Source organism: Ammospiza nelsoni, chromosome 1 (genome assembly GCF_027579445.1).
Source record: "Ammospiza nelsoni isolate bAmmNel1 chromosome 1, bAmmNel1.pri, whole genome shotgun sequence".
Taxonomy (NCBI): Eukaryota; Metazoa; Chordata; class Aves; order Passeriformes; family Passerellidae; genus Ammospiza; species Ammospiza nelsoni.
The window spans coordinates 79,099,012-79,118,280 of NC_080633.1; the positions used below are offsets into that span (position 1 = coordinate 79,099,012).

General features: G+C 38.8%; 1 protein-coding gene across 1 annotated transcript in view; it reads left to right on the forward strand.

The window, feature by feature from the left end:
• The window catches only part of MYO10 (myosin X), a 163,662-nt gene that overhangs the window by 139,981 nt on the left and 4,412 nt on the right, over positions 1-19,269 (forward strand). The window contains exons 26-38 of the mRNA XM_059468754.1: positions 1,022-1,145; positions 2,446-2,689; positions 4,933-5,028; positions 8,411-8,504; positions 9,279-9,334; positions 10,854-10,996; positions 11,437-11,631; positions 12,720-12,877; positions 14,179-14,302; positions 15,252-15,549; positions 16,260-16,467; positions 17,019-17,155; positions 17,959-18,079. Of these exons, the coding sequence (XP_059324737.1) occupies positions 1,022-1,145; positions 2,446-2,689; positions 4,933-5,028; positions 8,411-8,504; positions 9,279-9,334; positions 10,854-10,996; positions 11,437-11,631; positions 12,720-12,877; positions 14,179-14,302; positions 15,252-15,549; positions 16,260-16,467; positions 17,019-17,155; positions 17,959-18,079 (1,998 nt within the window). The remainder of the gene's footprint in view (positions 1-1,021; positions 1,146-2,445; positions 2,690-4,932; positions 5,029-8,410; positions 8,505-9,278; positions 9,335-10,853; positions 10,997-11,436; positions 11,632-12,719; positions 12,878-14,178; positions 14,303-15,251; positions 15,550-16,259; positions 16,468-17,018; positions 17,156-17,958; positions 18,080-19,269) is intronic.

Below are 19,269 nucleotides of genomic sequence, written 5' to 3' on the forward strand. Positions count from 1 at the left end.
ATGCTGTTTGCAGTCCTTGGCTTTTGCACAGACATGGTTTTAACTGCTTTAATGCAGCACTGTATGTTACTTGGTGAGGAGATCAGTGCACAGCGAAGTTCTTCTGTGTGCATGTGTTTGGAGTTGGGGTACCAGGTACCATGTTGGGGTATTAATTTCAGGAAAACTAAATATAGTTATGTGTGTAAGTTGCAAGAGTATTGAAGAATAAGATGCTTGCAGAAGTCCCTAATGTGCCAGGTATATTTTGAGATTATTTGGAGAGTAAAGTTCACACAATGGAAAATGTTTAAATTACTGAGGCAGACACACATTCTGCAGAGAAATTTTTCAGTGCTGTTTACTGAGTATACTGTGATTTCCTTCTACAAATATTTTTGAAAGAATATGATTTTCTCTACCACTCAGCCAGTGTTTCTGTGAGACTATGTGATTGGGAAAGTGAAAATGTATTTCAGGAACACTGACTTGTTTAGAAGGAAAACTTTAATGATATAATATCTACTACATTTGAGGCAGTAATAAGCTTTCCAAGAGCCATTGTAGGTGCTGGGATAAGTTGACAGTTCTTGCCTGAGGAGAAAACACTTTCAGTGTCTCTGTTGAAGATGAGCCCTGCTGCATGACTCTGGATGTGTGTCGGATACAGAACAGAAATTCTTCTGACTTTCTGGGGTGAGGGAAATCTAGTACCACAGCTTGTGCAAGGTTTCCTTTTCAATACATTTTTAAGCTGTTCCCCACAGCACTTCAGTGACAGGGGCAGGTAGCACAGGATAGCCTACCCTGACCATACTCTTGCAAAGGGATGACTTTCCTGATCCTCTACAAAGCTTTTACTCAGATTTATTGTGTAATCAAACAGTTCAAGCTGAAACTTACTCCTTCCTTTGTTAGCTGGGTGAAAACCAATGAGGAACCTTCCAATATATAATAAAATGTTTTAGCTAGATTTTTCTAAACCAACTTGATCTAAACTCTTTCCTGAGAGATTATGACCTTTCTTTACTTTCTTGTGTAGTTTGAAGACAGCGAAGAAGATTTTGACTCCAGGTTTGATACAGATGATGAACTTTCCTACAGGAGGGATTCAGTCTACAGCTGTGTCAGCCTGCCCTACTTTCACAGTTTTCTGTACATGAAAGGTACTGGATGAATCAGAATTTGATAAATAGACAAAATAACCAGAAATATTTATTGTGTGTTGCAATCCCAATTCCTGTAAAGTTAAGCTATTTTCTCATTTTTCAAAGGGTGATGGAAAAGTGACTGTATTTAATTTGAGCTACTCTCAAGTTAAGTTACTTGCAGTGGCTTATATCTAGCAATGTTCCCCTCAGAAAAAAGAGGGAAAAAAAAAAGATCAATATTTTGGGCTGCCTCTGTTTCATCTTACATCTTTGCTGTCTCACAAACAATGAAATGTTCAGTATACATAGAGAAAAATAACTCACAAATCAAATTGTATCAAATTTTCAGGAAAGCTGATTCCTGCTGTCAAAAGCTTGTAACACAGACAGCATTCTACATTGCAGACCAATTTTACTGAACTTAGTCAAATTCCACTTTGGATCTGGAAGACATGAAAAAGATTACCTGTAGCAAAGGGGTGTGAGAGACTGTGAAAGAATATACACAGGAGTTCTCTGCCTAAAATTCTTGGGTTTATCTTCTGATTTTTGATAGCAAATTGTAATCTAGCTGGATCCTTTTATGATTTCATCACTGTAGTATATACCTTATTTAGGTATAGGAGCAGTGATGAGTGTACACACCACAATGTTTGTGTGAAGAATAATGCAGTTGGCAGTAGCACAGCCCTTACTTTCTGACATAGCTAGCAGTCAGTTTTTGTGGGATAACAGGAGCATATCAGTTTGGTTAAGGTTTTTATGACTGTGCTGTAACTCCAGTGCAAAAGGTGCATGTATGTACTGTATGGCCACACTTTGGTGTGACTGAGCTCACACTGGTGTATTTCCTGCTCTAAACATAGCCTTGTTGGGTTTTGTGGTTTTGAGTTAAACATTGTTACCTCCTAATAACCTGGAGAGAGGAAAGAGCTTAACACTAGATTTTTTTTTTAGATTATCACTGAAATACATTGAAAACAGTCTTAAAGATCAGTCTCATGTGCAGCAAGACTTTTCAGTAATTTATTATTATAGATATGTATATGTAAATGTAATTATATGTATGTTTCCTATATTTTTGTAATACAGAGACTTACTACAATTTATAATTTAAGGGTGTTTGGATTGACAACAATATTGGTGGCCATAAGGATATGCAAAACTGAGGTTTTGTGGCTTACAGCAGACACTCAGTTTAACTGCAGTGTTGTTGGTCAGCACCTTCCAGTTTTGGTGCTGTTCCCAGCATCTGTTTTACGATACAGCTGTTTGTTTTCACTGCATGTAAACCCACATCTGTGTCTCTTGCCAGGTGGCTTAATTAACACATGGAAGCGACGCTGGTGTGTCCTGAAAGATGAGACCTTCCTGTGGTTTCGTTCTAAGCAGGAAGCACTTAAGCAGGGCTGGCTTCACAAAAAGGGGGGTGGATCATCTACGCTTTCCAGAAGGAACTGGAAGAAAAGATGGTTTGTTCTCAGACAGTCCAAGTTGATGTACTTTGAAAACGACAGTGAAGAAAAGCTAAAGGGTGCCATGGATGTCCGAACTGCCAAGTAGGTTTACACAGTTTTATGTTAGCCATGGTTCCTTCTAAGCAGTACTTGGGGCTCAGTCTGGGAAGGCACTGAGTGCCCTGCCTACAAATTGTGTGAGTGCAAGCAGGAGAGTGTGTGGGGTGAAGTTAGTGAAAGCAAGTGTTGTCCTTAGTTGGCTCTCTCTTAAGTCTAGAGAGTGCTCCAGAGCTAAGTCAGTGCCAAATACTTCAGAAAAATGCTGCTGTAATGAATCCATCTATGCTTTCTCCCAGACTAGAGGCCCTACTTAGTCTGTAATGATTCCCAAGGCAGTTTGGGGCATGTGGCCAAGTCTGTAGCTGCAGGCAAACCCAGAATGAAGAGGGTGGAATTAAAAGGCCCTGAGTATATTGAAGTTCGCTGGGTCAAAGCTGAATCTTCTGTATGTATTTAGATTTTTTTTCATGCTTTAAATAATTGTGGTAGTGTAGAAAAGTCTTTAAAATGCATATATTCATTAAAAACACAAGATTGCTAAACCTAATAACTTACGCCTTGTTAGCTGAAGTTCCTTAAGCCTTAGAATTTTACGCTTCCCAAAGCACACAGAAAAAAGAATTTTCTACTGGATGGCTTTTTTCTTTCTAAACAATTTAGGATTATCTACCTAATTAAAAAAATTAAAGTGTGCTAACATTAGTTGTCTCTTTTCTCTATAAAGTGTACCTAAGCTTTCATCCAAAGTAGAGAGAAACAGAAATGGCTAGTAACACTCAGTTCCGCTCTGTGCCTTGTAATCTGCAGCTATCCAATTTGTTTGTTACTTTAACAGAGAGTTTAAACTAAATTTAAATATTTGATTCATCTTTTCTTTGGCAATCCTGACTTGAGCCTGATTTCAAGTAGGACAGAAAAGAGTTTCAGTGAGAATCCTGACTTGCTACTGAAATACTGAGCAGTCAAGTAAATCTCTGAATAGAAGCTGAAGATCCTACCTTTTTGAATTTTTTGTTAAAACTCAATTTGACTCTGTCTCATGTACCATAGCATTTATTTAGCATCTTTTTCTAATATATTTAATCATTCATTCTTTTTTTTTGTTGTTACCTCATTGCTTCACTGGCTGTGTTCTATAGATGTTCTTTGCTGCACGTACTTTAAAATTATCAGACAAAGGTTGCTGAACCTAGTTTGAACTGTAGGTTAAATCAATGACTATTTGTTTATAAATTAGCTAAAAGAAAGGGTACATGTATTTAAAGAACTCTGTTTCATAAGAAATAAACAATAGCTTTTCTAGGTAGTGTTAATATTTACTGAGTGCATTCCTTACCTATAGTGCAACTCATGCATGTCACCACTCTCTATTAGGGACCTTGTTCAATTTTAAAAATCTCAGGCTGATTCACTTGAAACATAGAAGAGGGAGGTATTCTATTGGACACTGTTACTGAGAGGGAAGGAATCAAACAGTACAAAATTACAGGTTTTGTATTGATAACAGATAGATCATCCTCATGAGTCTGATATGCAGAGCTTGCATATATTGTTTGTAGGACAGAGATTTATGAGAATATATGAGCTGGTTAGAAAATATAGCCAGTTAAGGAAATAGTAAGCTTCAAGCAAATACAGCCAAACAACAAGAAGGAAATTAAGCTTATTTCTTTAAGGCACAGGGAAATCCAATGTCATACTTTAATTATTGCTAAAACCTTCACAGTTGTTTTTATATCAATACTTAGATGTCCAAATTAAAAATTAGAAATATGTAATTTTTCAGCAGATGAGTGCTCAGATTTTCCTGGAGGTCATGTTTGGAATTGTCCTTGTGCTGACTCACAACCACACAGAATCACTAATCCAGGTTTTGTTTGCTTTCAGTTTTTAATCTTCAGCAGCTTTCTTTTAGAATTCCAAAAATCACTTGGTTATGCAGTCCATTCAGAAATATATCCATTTCTTCCCTCAGTTATCTTTGCCTCTCTCGGGGTTTGATAATGCTTTGCTTTTTCTTTAGTTCTTGGTAAAATGGTAACAGAATTGTCACATTGGTGTAGTGGCATTCATAGCAGTTTGAATATTTGAACTGTGTGGGCAGAAAACACAGCTGTAGTTTGGCAAACTAATACTGATAAATCACATTGTGAGTCTTGCAAATGAACCTGATGAAAACTGTTGTTATTCTAAGTATCAATAGTTTGTGAGCTTCTCAGCAGAACATAATTTTCAAAATGTTGATAATCTGTAATGCTCTATATTGGTGTTTTCCTTTCTTTCAGAGAGATTGTTGATAATACAGGCAAAGAAAATGGTATTGATCTAATAATGAGTGATAGGACCTATCACTTAATTGCTGAATCTCCTGAGGATGCAAGGTATGAAAATCGTCAGGTCTATCTTCTTTTGCTTTTCTTTTCCTTTTTAGCCTCTGTGCCATTCTGACTTTGGCTGGTCACTAATTTGTTTGAGCACTGTCACAAAATATTTAGGCTGTGTCAAACACATTGCATTTAACACACTTTCTGAAAGGCTTGCTGAGGAGAAAACTTTGTGTCAGACAATTACTGGGAAGACTCAGATTGCCAGTGAAAATTTGCGTAGAATTTGACTGTTAGCCATGTGTTACTAGCAACTTTCTGAAATACAGTTTGTCTGTAGTGACTTGTTAGGCACTGATGCTTTCCTTGTGGATTACCCTACTGTGTTTAGCTGCATGGATCAAATCAGTATTTGAGACCCTGTAGTCTGTCTGAAATGAAGCATTTTGTTCTTAGGGATGGGGTCTGTTTGTTTAAGCAGAACCTAAAACTTTTTCAGATAGAAGTTGTAATGCAGTCACTGTATTTTAGAGCAAAAGCATATTCATGTATGAGGAGTGTGTAAGAGAGTGCTTCCCTTTCTGCATACCTCAAAAGGGTCTTGCTTTTGTTGCTAAAGGATCCATATCTAACCATGGGGGAGGCAGGTGGGTGAGGAGCAGGTCTGACTTGTCCTATCAGTTGTAGAGTTGTAGAGCATCTTTAAAAAAAATCCCCATGCTACAGTTCATGCAAGATAATCATATGCTTGCCTAAAAAAAATCAAGCATTTAAATAAAGTTAAGTTAGTAATCAGAGCTTATTACCCATTGCCTTGCTGCCCCAAGGCCAGAATACAGCGTGCCTTTGTCAACATTGCTTGAGCTACTTTGCTCAGAAGCCTCAAAAGTTCTTTTGTATTCTGTTCTTTGCAAAGGTGGAATGCCATCCTATGTCACAGGACCCTGAGTACAGGTATAGATGTAGAAACACAAAATCCATCCTCATTTTTTTAGGTATCCTTAAAGTTATCCTTGAAATAACTTAGAGCTTTCTAGCAGTTACTATTAAGATTCTTGTGGGATGTTAGCATATTTTAAAAGGAAGGCTTAGCTAAAGTCTCTTCTACCAGACTTGTGTAGGTGCCCTAGGGACCACTAAGCAATTATCAGCACACAGACTTGTCTGTTGCCATGCATCTCCTTCATTTCTTTCTTAAAGATGGAGGAGGAGACGCTATACACCCTTGTTGTGTATAGTAAGAATAACAAACCATCCAGGTTAATTACCTTTTGCCAGTGTATTTCCTGTTTCCTTTTTCTCACTCATCCCAGAAGACTTAATGAGGAAGATGTGTGAGGATTTGCAGACAGGCTTAAGTCAAAGCCTTGTTAACAAAGCATTGTGAAAAGCGAAGTATGAATCATTGGGCTGTGTTTGGTCCGCATCTGCTATTGGAAAAATATTTTGTACCTGGCCTAGATCAGGATCTGAGGTTGCTTTTTGTTCAAATTAGGGGAAAAACCAAGAAAAACATCCTCTTCCTCCCAGAAGAGGTATTACTATTATTGAAGAAGTAATGCTTCAGTGGGCAGCTATTGCTGAGGGTTTGTTCCTTTCAAATCCCTAGCCTTCTTCCCTATTTCTGTGTTCTGGGACTCAGCTGAAAAACAAGGGAGGTCCTGAGAGGGAAAAAAGCAAAAATAAAGTCTGCCTTTGTTTTTTGCAAAGTGCCATGATTCATTTAATTTTGATTGTTTACACAAAGATTAAATGAAATCAGGAAAACTCTGAATTGTTCTTTAAAATCCATCCATAAATTATCACTAAATGTACATACAGTGGTATGAAGGTTTTTTTTTGGTTTTATGTTTTGATATTGAAATAGAGGGTTCACTTGAAATACATTTGCAATTCCTGAGCCCAGAAAGGAAAGATTAATTTAATTTGTGGGAATCTTTTGATTGGTGAGGCTTAGCTTCCTTCAGTTTCCTTACTTCAGTTTCAGCTTTACTTCAGCTGGTGGATCCTCCCCTTTAGATGACAGCTTCTCTCCTTTTTTTGTGCCATTGCCTTACATACAGCTAAGTGTTAAGTACAGCCTCTCTGTGGGTGTCTCTGAGTCTTAAAAAAAGAATCAGAACTAAATATGTTCTCATCTGCTTTATGGTCTGGCACTCTCAATCTTCATTTTTCTTCATTGCTTGCACTGTTTCTAATAAAAGCGTGAGCTGATAAAAAGAATTTGGAATATAGCAGTGCTGGTACTGTTTGACAGCCTACACAGTTTTTCTCAAGCTATTTTAGCAGCTCAGTTTCCAGAAATCTACATTTTGGGGGAACAGTTGGTTTCTGAATGCTGGAGTTAAGGAGGCAGCTTTTCAGTGTCCTAGGCAAAAATTCCGTGACTAAAAGCAATTGCAAAGATAACTTTGTATTTAAGTCCAGTAGTTTTGCAGTAGGTTGAGTTTTTCCTCAACCCCATGGTGGTGGAGGAGCCTCTGCAGCAAAGTGAGGAGTCTGTTTTAAAGGCTGGGCTTTTGATCCCTTTGAAAACTTGGCCCCAGGTGCTTTTCATTAGAATGGCAAATTCATATCTCAAAGAATGGCATTCAGGAACCTGTTGAACAGGCCAAGCTCTGCCCTTAGATTTCAGTGGGATTCCTTAGAGCAGTTGAGCTTTATCATATACAAGTGCCAGAAGGATTGAGGTTTCCCAGAAGCCAAAGGTGTGGTTGGAATTAAATCCATCTGCAATTGCTGCTCAGGACTAGGGGCTGAAGCACTGGAAACCTTCCTGGCTCTTTTCCTGTTGTGGATCTGTACAGTGCCACTGGAGTGGCGCAAATTTGCTCATCCTTCTGGCAGCTGGATTTTTCAGTGCTCCATAGAGAACAAAGACTGTAGAGGTATTTCCTTGGGGGTTTTATTCTTTTTTTTCCCTCTCTGTTGTGCGTCTACTGAGAGCTCAGTGGACTTTGGTGGTCTTTGCAGAAGTATCACTGTAAGGAATTACTACCAGCCTGCTATCAGTGACAATTTATAATCTGCAGCACAATTTATAATCTGAAGGCTGAGATTCCTATTAAAGGCTTTGTGTGTAGCTAGGAATGCATCTTATTCCAGATGAAATGTGAAATTTGTAACAAAGATTCTCCAAGCACTCAGATGTTTCAGTGTGCTTACAGCAGTTTTTCAGAGATGCCACTTGGTGTACAAGGTACTTTTTGTCAGGAAGAAGGATATGACCCAAGCTTGGATGGGAGATCTGGAGCGGCTTGCTTGCACCCAGTGTTGCTTGAACTGACACAAAGCCTTGCTGCTTTTATGCCTGTTGACAAAAGGAATCTTAAGCAATTACAAAAACCTGCAGAACCTGCTACATCTCTGCAGAACAAAGGTGACAGAAGGCTTGTGCAGAGCCAAAATTTTACTTACACTGCTGCCTTTCTCTCCCCAGCCAGTGGTTCAGTGTACTGAGTCAAGTCCATGCGTCCACAGAGCAGGAGATACGGGAGATGCATGATGAGCAGGCAAATCCACAGAATGCTGTGGTAAGTCTAAATCTGAAGAACTTTTCAAACTAAATATTTTTAGGAAACAGGGCCACTGTGGTGGCCACAGCCTCTGAGACTCACAACCTACTTTGTTTAAATGTGATGGTAGCTGTGACACTGGCTAGAGCTCCCATGTCTTTGGTCCTGTAGCTGTACAAAGAGAGAGTGTGACTTCTGATTCCTCTCCCATCATTCACCTTGATGAAAAATGACTGTTGGTTTTGGGGGGTAGTTTTTCTGGTCCACTTCCTTATCACATCACAGTGTATGCTTGATTTTGAAATTCTGCAAAGATATTGTTAGTGAGTAAATTAAAAACCCAAGAGTTAAAAATTTGAGATTTCTCTGATCCTGCATTTTTCATTCTGTACAATATATATTGGTAATTAATAGAATACATCTGGAACCTAATATCAAGCAAAGGAAAACAAAAACTTCTGCTTAATGGCTTTAGAAGTTTATTTTGAGAGGATACCATTTCTATGGGATGGCAGTTTTCAGTGAAAAGTTCAAGCATGTTTGGAAGCACAGAAAAGAGCAGGTTTTGAGCTGCCTCCATCCTAACTACAAATAATCTTTTACTGTATCTATTCATCCAAGTCTCTTAGTTTTCCCCTCAGCAGTTTTAATGGTTAGGAGAAACTAATGCCTAAACCTGCAGTTCATTTTGCTTCAAAGCTGCTGCTTCCTTCTCCTGTTTCTCAGAAGAGTACTGTGAAAAATGTAATAGTGAATGTCTTCCTCATTTTCTGGTTGGATATTTGTTTATAGGGTACACTCGATGTAGGACTAATTGATTCTGTCTGTGCTGCTGACAATCCAGATAGGTAAGTCAGAACCTTGCCTGGTGACTTTCTTTTTCTCCTGTCTCTAGCCAAAATCAGACACTTTAAGCTTTAGTCTATATTCTACTGGTCAACCATGTATTAAAATGATTCATTATTGCCTCCCTTTTCATAGCACTAAACACCACGTGTTAAAACATGGAGTAAGAATGATGGTCCTTTTGGGGGTGGCTTCAGTGATTTCCATGACACTGCTTCATACCTGAATTCTTCAGCTCCTAAAGTGATCCAAAATTCGAAGATTACATATTTCGTTCATTTATACAAGTAATGTTCCTGAAAAAAAAAGAACGGCTGATTTTTGAGTTCCTTAGTAATGTAGTAGGCAGAAAATTTAATTTTAATGCTTTTTTTCTGTTCAGCTTCTCCTTCATGAATGTTGTATTCTTCAGGGATGAAAACTGTTTCCCCAGAATAAAAATCTCTTATAACAAAGAAGTCAGTGCAGCATAAAAAACCAACAAAAATGTCAGGTTATTCTTAGTTCTTGAACTACCAGTGGTTTTAAGGGAAATAAAAAGTTATCTGGGTTCAGATTACAACTGGTTTATAAGGTTACTGGATGTGAGGTGTTATGGGAACTGCAGGAGCTCACTCCATTTCCTCCTCACTGTGTACATGTATAAAACAGCTGTTTTTAAGTTAGTGCTTTGTCCTTGGCCTGCCAAAATACTGATACCGGAAGTAACAGTGAATTTACAAGCTCAGGTTTCCTAAACAATACAACAGAAATGTCCAGAGCTTTCACAATTTTAAATTACCATTTCTCCTGCATTATGTTAATGCAGTAAGTTTTTATCTTGTAAACATTTTTCACGTGGATTTTTTAGTCTTGTCTTTTATGTCCATTTTGGGGGTTTGCTCCAGATGAAAAAAATTAATGGTAAAGGGTTAAAGCAAGCATTGTAGACATAGGAACCTGCCTGTCTGATCCAGAGAGCCATCAGCACACTTCTCTTGGACTAGTTCTTCATGCTTCAGTGAATCCTGGTGTAGGATTGGGTAAAAGCCAGACTCTCATTAAAAATAGATTGTATTCTCTGTAAATTGGGTTGCACTGCATTAAAATAAAAGAATAGATGTTCACATGCTGCTTTACTATAGACCTTTGTATACTGTAGTTCGTTTTAGCTAATGTAGCTACTGAAGCAAACACTAAATAGATCTGACCCTGAAACAGTTCTGATTCACATGCAAACTGATTAAAGTTTGGAAGTTTTTTTCACCCCAGATTTAATTTGAGATATGACAAGTTGCAATTTAATGTAAGCTTTCCCACCATTCATAGCCCTTGCATTTTGGTGTGAATGCAACATAACTGAATCTTTTGAAACACTTAATATTTTTCTTTAGCTGATAACTAAATGATGCATTAGAGGTGAACAGTTTTTTTCTGGATAGAAAATGCAAAAGATGAACAGTTTTTATGGTTATGGGGGGTGAGATAAACAGCATGTATGCTGATTATAAAGGCTGTTTCAATTCTCAATTATTTTCATAGATCCAATTCATTTGTGATCATCACTGCTAATCGTGTTCTTCACTGTAATGCCGACACTCCTGAAGAGATGCATCACTGGATAACCCTGCTCCAGAGGTCAAAGGGGGACACTAGAGTGGAGGGACAAGAATTCATTGTGAGGGGTAAGAACTGAGTGGGGCAGTAAATAACATCTGTTATGCTTTGAAGAGATTGTCCCCACAATACAATGTGGGCAATATGCCAACAGGATTGGTGTTGCAGCCTCATCTTCCTGTGGTGGACTTAACTCACAAATTAATACAGCTGGAATTATGTTCTTGCTGTGCCTTGTAGGAAAACACTGTAATGATGACAAAGGTGTTTTTGTAAGTTGACAAGATAATTCTTCCAGTGAAACATCAAAATGGAAAGGTTTTCATATTAATTTTATCTTTTCTTTTCATTGTTTGAGAATTTTACTCAATGCTTGTTCATACGTGAGCTTATCAATTCGTACAATGTTTTTGTAGTTGTTGAAAGTATACAACTTACTTTTAGCAACCTACTTTTGTCCAACTCTCTTCAAGAAAACGAAGTGTGATTCAAATTATGTCCTTAACAGGGTGGCTACACAAAGAAGTAAAGAACAACCCAAAGATGTCCTCGTTAAAACTAAAGAAGCGTTGGTTTGTTTTGACACACAATTCTTTGGACTACTACAAGAGTTCCGAGAAAAATGCTTTGAAATTGGGTACACTGGTCCTGAACAGCCTCTGCTCAGTGGTCCCACCTGATGAAAAAATCTTCAAAGAGACAGGTAATTGGTTGCTCTTGTTCAGGTATGCCTTCTGTCCTTCTACTTAGCAATGCAAGAAACAAGACACAAGAATATTTTAAATGTCTTATTATGGGTGTAGTTCCATGAACAAATCCAGTTCCCAAGTCACTGAGGTGTTCTACAGGGAATTACTGGGTGAAAAACAAAGGTAATGTATAGAGGAGTAAAATTTGTTCCCACCAACATTTAAATTATCACAGACTGGCACTGCAGCCGAGTTAGTCTGAGCACTTATGCTTACACATCAAACACGTGGGAGAAGACATGGATAACACTCTCCTCATACATTATTTTGTGTGGAACCATGAGGGCCAGCATTGGAGCAGGTATAGGGAGATGCAGAGTAAGAGTCCAGTTTGTGATAACCTACATACTACACCTGAGTCAGCTCCACTGCACACTTTCAGAACTGGTTTTCAACTCAGAAGCATCTGTTTGCAAATGAGAAGTGACTGTTGACAGTCCTGTATTATCTCATTGGGGTCACTGGCACTTCAAAGAGGCTTTCACTAGTGAAAGATGAAACACATTTCCTTTTACTGAATCTGTTTCATAAAAAGCCTATACAGTGATGCAGAGAAAGAATTTGAACTAAAATGCTCTTCCCTTCCTGTCATAGTTTCCATCTCATTGGTGTAAAATTAAAGGCAGAAGAGGTAGTTTGTGCTTTATGCCTGTTTGTACGTGTGCCACAGACTATGAAAGACTCTCGCTACAAAGCAAGTCTGTCTCAGATTTTCCTGTTACAGACAGGACCGGAGAAGTAGGGCCTGCAAGCTACAAGGACTTAAGAGTATTCCACAGTATTAACAGTGGTGTCTTACAGTGATTTTTACTAAGATTACTGGGTAAAAGAGGGAGCTGCATGATGCATAATTGTAGTCTGAGGCTACTCCTAGTCTTCTTTGAAGGAGAAAATCTCCTTTAATACCACAGTATTTGTATTATGATACTTAATAACTTGCACATTTTTAGTTCCTGAATGACTTCCAACATTATCTGGGCTGCAGCAGAGGGTATCTGCTGGGCTGCAGCTTGTGTTATGAGCAGTTTTGCTGTTGTGCCAGGTTACTGGAATGTGACCGTGTACGGACGCAAGCACTGTTACCGTCTCCATACGAAATTGCTTAATGAGGCGACCCGCTGGTCGAGTGCCATCCAGAACGTGATTGACACAAAGGCACCCATTGATACTCCAACTCAGCAGCTCATTCAGGATATTAAGGTAGGCACAAGCAGAATGGCATGGGGTGAGAAAGAATGGTTCCTTAAACCTTTGTTTTGGCTTTGCCACATTGGGTAATAAAGCAGAAAATTATGTTTTAATTACACAGCAGCATGGACTAAAATTGTGAAACCTGAATGTCTTCTCTGACCTGATAAAGGAATTTCTGTCTAAACAGTTGAAGAGCAAACTTTGAAGTGCAGCTCGGAGGGCAAGAGGGATAACTTTTTTCCATTAAAATAGCAACAAGTTTTACTGGTTTGTGTAACTTGACAGGCTACACCTGGCAGTAGAGCACATTGTTCAGATTCATGAGTTAGCAGATGTGTTTGACTCTGTCCACAGTGAGCAGCACACCAAGATGTGGACTAAACAGCTCTTCTGACTTTTTTTTGACATTATCGTCCTTTTCTTTTGTTATGCTAGCATGGGCTAAGCATCCCATATCTCTGTATGATGAGAAAAACATTCAATTAATGCTTACTGTTTTACAATCAGTAAAACAGTGATTTTATTGTTTTACTGATTGTAAAACATTGCATGCTCAGCCAGAGAATGTCCTTCTGGAGCTTTTTGCTAATGTGCATTTATGAGAGGATGAGGATTCTCACAAGAGACCAAAGAAATAGGCAAGAGGGGAGAACTGCTACTGACCTTTTCCCTTAGAGAGTGCCACCTCTTCTCTTATGAAAAAGAGGTTTTAAGTTCTCAGTTCCAAGATTATGAATGCTATTCTTCAGAGCAGGAGAAATATATGGAATTCAGGACTGATAGAAGACAGTGGTCACACATCTGTCAAACCTGGCCTAAGAAGAACAGTAAGAGTGGTATTTGGATGTGTAGAGTGGATGCACCAGGTTTACAGCAACACTTTGGACTATTTTGTTTGGTAGCTTGTGCAGTTTCTAACTGAAAGGCCAATTAGTTATGCTGGAGAAATGCTTTTAAATAAAGCTTTAAAACAGGTATCATATTTCCCATTATGAATTAGTGGACTAAAAATGAATATAAAATGAAAACACAGTTCAAAAATTGTTGTAATACTTCACTTTGGTGTCTGCTGTAGTTGGTTTTTTTACTGCACAGATAAAGCAAGCCTATGCAAGGCCAAGGTTGGCAGGGACTGAGCATTCATAGCCCACAGCAAGGCATGGCAGCCACAGCACCCACAACTGGATTTTGCACCAAATGGTGTCGGTAACACTGATTGCTCAGTTTTTTAAAACCAACCTGAGGGCACAAAGCATTGCATTATTCTTAAAACTGGATCTCAAAACCTCTTTTTTTCCTTACTCCAATAGGAAAACTGCCTGAATGCTGATGTGGTTGAACAGATTTATAAGAGGAATCCCATTCTCCGTTACACTCATCATCCATTGCACTCACCCTTACTGCCACTGCCATATGGGGACATCAATCTCAACTGTAAGTTTTATAATAATAGAACCACTTTCTTACAAAATACTAAATCAGAGGGTGGAATTTTTAAGTCTACAGTGAAGTAATGGTGGCAAAACACATGTTTATGATACAAATAGACAAGTTTCCCTGTTCTCTTTTGAGAATAGCAGTTTGCTAGCATAGAGCCATGGGCTTGTGGTGTTCCTGCAAGTGTTACAGAAGGGAAGGTTGCTATTGCTTACAACAATACAGCTAAGAAGACTGAGTTTGAAAAGTCTTGCACTGAAATAAGCAACTAAACCTGATTCACTCAGTCCCTTGAATCATATTCTCCTCCTAAAACTATTGTTGCTTCCTACCCCCTGCAGGAAGCTGCAGCAGCCACAGCTTCCAATTAACAGGTGTACATTCTATAAGATGGGACAGGAAGCCTTATTTATGGGAAATAACATTTAGGAGTGTTTTAAAAAGTAATGCTTTGTTTAGTCCTGAAATGAGTGTAATCATCTCTGTTAATATTCTCAATTCAAATACTAATTTAGAAGTCGCTTTTGAATGAAGGGTTTACAGCTATTAATGACTGTGAACTGGGTGTCCTGAAAAAGGATTTGGTAATCTTAGTTTGCAACTGCATATTAAACAAGATATTACTCAGAAATTTCATCCCTGGGAGGTTAATACGGAGTGTGATATGGCACTTCAGCAGTGTGACTCGCTCTGAAAGAAAAACTCTCTCTCACAAAAAAACAAACAGTCAAGACAGACCTTTTCAGTTATTAAAGTTGGAACAAATCTCAATAGCAAATAAGCTCATAAAATGAGTTTGCATCATACATTTGAAATTGAAAATACAGATTCTAATATCCTGCATAACAAGGTCACAGAGCAGCATTAAGCGATTTCCACATTAAGCCTGGGTCTATTCCTTTCATATCTCATCTAAGCACATTTCTCCCAATATTTCTTTTTGTAGTACTGAAAGACAAAGGCTACACAACTCTGCAGGATGAAGCCATCAAGATATTTAATTCTTTACAGCAGCTGGAGTCTATGTCTGATCCCATCCCTATAATCCAAGGTATCCTGCAAACAGGACATGATTTGCGACCCCTCCGAGATGAGCTCTACTGTCAGCTCATCAAGCAAACCAATAAAGTGCCTAACCCTGGGAGTGTGGGGAACCTCTACAGCTGGCAAATACTCACCTGCATGAGTTGCACATTTCTGCCCAGTCGCAGCATCCTCAAATATCTCAAGTTTCATCTCAAAAGGTGAGAACCTTTGGTCTACTAAAGCACCACAACTTCTAACAGTGTTTAAATATCTAGAAGTGAGACTTGTATTCACTTAGCAAACTGGCTATGCCAAACAGTGAATCTGGAAACAAAACGTTACAGGAAAAGGGTGTGTGAGTTGGTCTGAATGGAATTGCACACATTTGAAGAATCAAGCGAGATGCCACAAAGTTGAATGCACATTTTGTTAATGTTGGCAAAAGGGGCAGTTCTTGTAACTGTATAAGCTTAAATGACTTTCAGCCCATATCCCCAGGTCCCATTCTCACCTATCCAAACCAACCTAATAAGAATTCTTCATCCCACTTACCTTAATTTTATGAGATATGCACTGTGCACATAAAAGAACAGTATCATATTTAAAGATGTATTTGAGGTACAAACCTATGACTGCAAATCTGATTTTAAAATATTAGTGAACATTAAATAATAATAAATCCTTGTTGTCAGTTCAACATTAACCAGAATGTGGAGTTTCTCTTGCTGTGATGCAATGGAAGAATGCAGAGTGTGTCCTTAGGAAAGTTAGTGCACCAACAAACTCAATAATTTAAAAGCTTTGTCTGTACTTGGAGCATGTCAATTAAACAGTGTACTGGATACAGAAATAATCTCAGGGGGAAAAATTCTCAAATAAGCAAACTTAGCAGCTGGCAGCTTAAAGTAATAAGCTTTGTCTCTCACAGGGTTCGTGACCAGTTTCCAGGCACCGAAATGGAGAAATACGCACTTTTCACGTACGAATCTCTGAAGAAAACCAAGTGCAGAGAGTTTGTGCCGTCGCGAGATGAAATAGAAGCACTGATTGGCAGGCAGGAGATGACATCCACAGTTTATTGCCATGGTGGGGGCTCCTGTAAGATTACAATCAACTCACACACTACAGCTGGAGAGGTGAGGAGTGGTGACAGAATGTCTTTGTAACAAAATCAGCGTGTCCCTTCTCTGCCAGTCTCTCCTTTCTGGGAAGGAAAGGCTTACAGTGCTGTCCCTCCAGGACAGCTGTCCCTCCCCACAGTATGTTCTGGAGAAATCCCTGCTATAAAAACTGTCTTTGTGCTGCAGAGGCTTACCCAACTGTAGTTCCTTCTTACAGGAAGAATTACAAGAAACACTAAGCAATTAGGCAGAGAGCCTAATTATTGGAGAAACTTTAGTAGACATTGGTGTGTATGAGAGCCAAGCTGCTTCCTGAAACTGGAAGATTCTTGCTGAGTTGGTGAAATACCAAGGGTTATATCTGACCAGGAGATAGCAGATACATATTCTGAAAGAATAAAAATGACAGTGGAATTTGACAACAATTAATAATGCTGATGAGAACAAGTTAGTAACGTTTTTAGCCTAATGTAAAACCTAGCTCTAATTTTTTTCAAAGTATCTGTCTTACTCTGTGGTACTGTTTTTCCATGCTATGGTTTTTTCATGTGCTGTCTTTCTATTAGGTGGTTGAAAAGTTAATTCGTGGCTTGGCCATGGAGGATAGCAGAAATATGTTTGCTTTGTTTGAATACAATGGAACTACTGACAAAGCAATTGAAAGCAGAACCATTGTAGCTGATGTCTTGGCAAAGTTTGAAAAGTGAGTGTACCTCTCCTTCTCTCTTCACTCTAATAAGTAGCAATTAAATAAATTTCCAATGTCAGTAATGCTGAATTCTCTCTTTGACTTGCTTGTTTGTGATGATACAGCTGAATTACACATGTGGCTGTTTCTGGAACAAAAGATCTTTTTTTTAGTTTCCTTAAAAGACATACTAGCCACTTGTGTTGGTTTTTCTCTTTCCTAACACCAGTAGAGGGATATTTCTCATCACTATTTCCCCATTTTCTTCTCCACTACTACAAATTGTTCCACTGTTACTGGCAATGTGACTGTGAGAACTGAGCTCCAGGCAGTCACTGCCATTCTGTTAGCTAACTTCACATGGAAGTCACCACAGTACAGCTCACAACATTTCTCTTACCAGTAAAATTGAAACCACCCTTAGAACTAGGTGGTAAGAAAATGTAGTAAGTCTAAATACCTGTTTGTCATCCTTATGTTTTATGCATGGCAGTCGGCCCCTGTTATCCACATAAAATCAGGGGAAAAGGGAGTCTTTTAAGTGTTATGCAGTTCTATAACAGGACTTAATAATATCACTTTTATTAACAGCTGATTTATCTAAAAATCAACATTTATTAAGAGAATATGGGTTAGAAACCTTTGACTTGAGAACTGAGCCAACATTTGTCCTTGATTTTGCTGTAGGCTCTAAATACACAAACACACATAAAGCAAAGTCCAGCTGATGCCTTGTTTAGATTCCACAGGTGGCAATTTAGAAAAGAGTTTGATTTCACAGATCTGATCTCTCTCTCTCTCTTCACACAATGATGCAGGCTTGCTGCCACTGCTGAAGCTGGGGAGATGCACTGGAAGTTCTACTTCAAGCTCTACTGCTTCCTGGACACAGAAAACGTCCCAAAAGATAGCGTGGAATTTGCTTTTATGTTTGAGCAGGTAAAGAACAAAGATTCTGTTTTGAAGCAAAGAGATTGTTATTATTTTGCTTCTCTTCAACTGAATGCACCAGTGTAAGTTTTCTGTGCTGTCTAGGCTGTCTAGGTGGCCTGGAAAGGCCCAGGGATGGCCTTGAAGAGCTGACGCTTCAAAGGACGAGGAGAGACTTCTGATCTTGTCTCGGTCTTGGTGTTTATTAATTGTTTATCTAAAAGATTTTCTTTCAGCCCAACAGAGGTCTGCACAGCAAGCCAGCCATGGGCACACTCTGCAAGCCCCCGGGGCGGTCACTTATCTTTATACCTGAAGTTACGTGTACAATATTTATCATTTTTCCCCAATACCTTCTACCCTTATTAACCGGTGCACTTCTAGTAATAACCAATCCCAAAGTGCCACCAGCACCACAGAAGATGGAGGCCAAGAAGAAGAAGAACAGGACAGGACACGCCCCAATTCCTCCATCTTTCTTCTTTAGACCCCCCTGTACAGAAATCCTAAACCCTGTGTCTTACACTCTAATTAACTTATCCCTTCACCATTCACCCAGTGAAATCCTCCCATCCTCATACAGGTGTCGTCTCCTGTGTAGGATCAAAGTCCAGCCACCAGACACTTCTGGCAACATTCCAGGACTCCGGAGCCCCGCAAGGGTGTTCTTGGCCACTCTGCACCTCCATCCTGAGGTGCTGAGATCCCACACACCACTACTCAAGCATCAAGAGCAAAGGAAGCAGCTCAGTAGTCAAAATAGGCCTATCCTGACATAAGTGAAGCACATATGATTTTTCTAAGCTGCATAAAAAAGAATAACACTTGCTTTTAATTTTCCTCTTCTTAAGCTATTTTCTGGAGAAATTGTAAGAAATAAAGTGAAAAAAAGTGTGACTGGCAACAAATTAATTAATAAGAGATTCCTGCTGGCATCTGTACAGAGCTAATTGAGCAATAGCCTTTTATCTTGTCAGAAATGGATCATTTCCTAGGTGACACAGTATAATAGTCCAGTCTCAGCAGTAAGACAGCGATGATGAACAGAAATCTTTTAGTGAACATACTGAGCCCAGAATGAGGCTACACTGCCAAACAAAAAATAAATTGGTTTCTAATGAAAATTAAATGCATCAGCAGCTGGATTTCTATTAAATCAATCCCTATAGTTACTCAGAAACTCACTGATGGCTTTTATT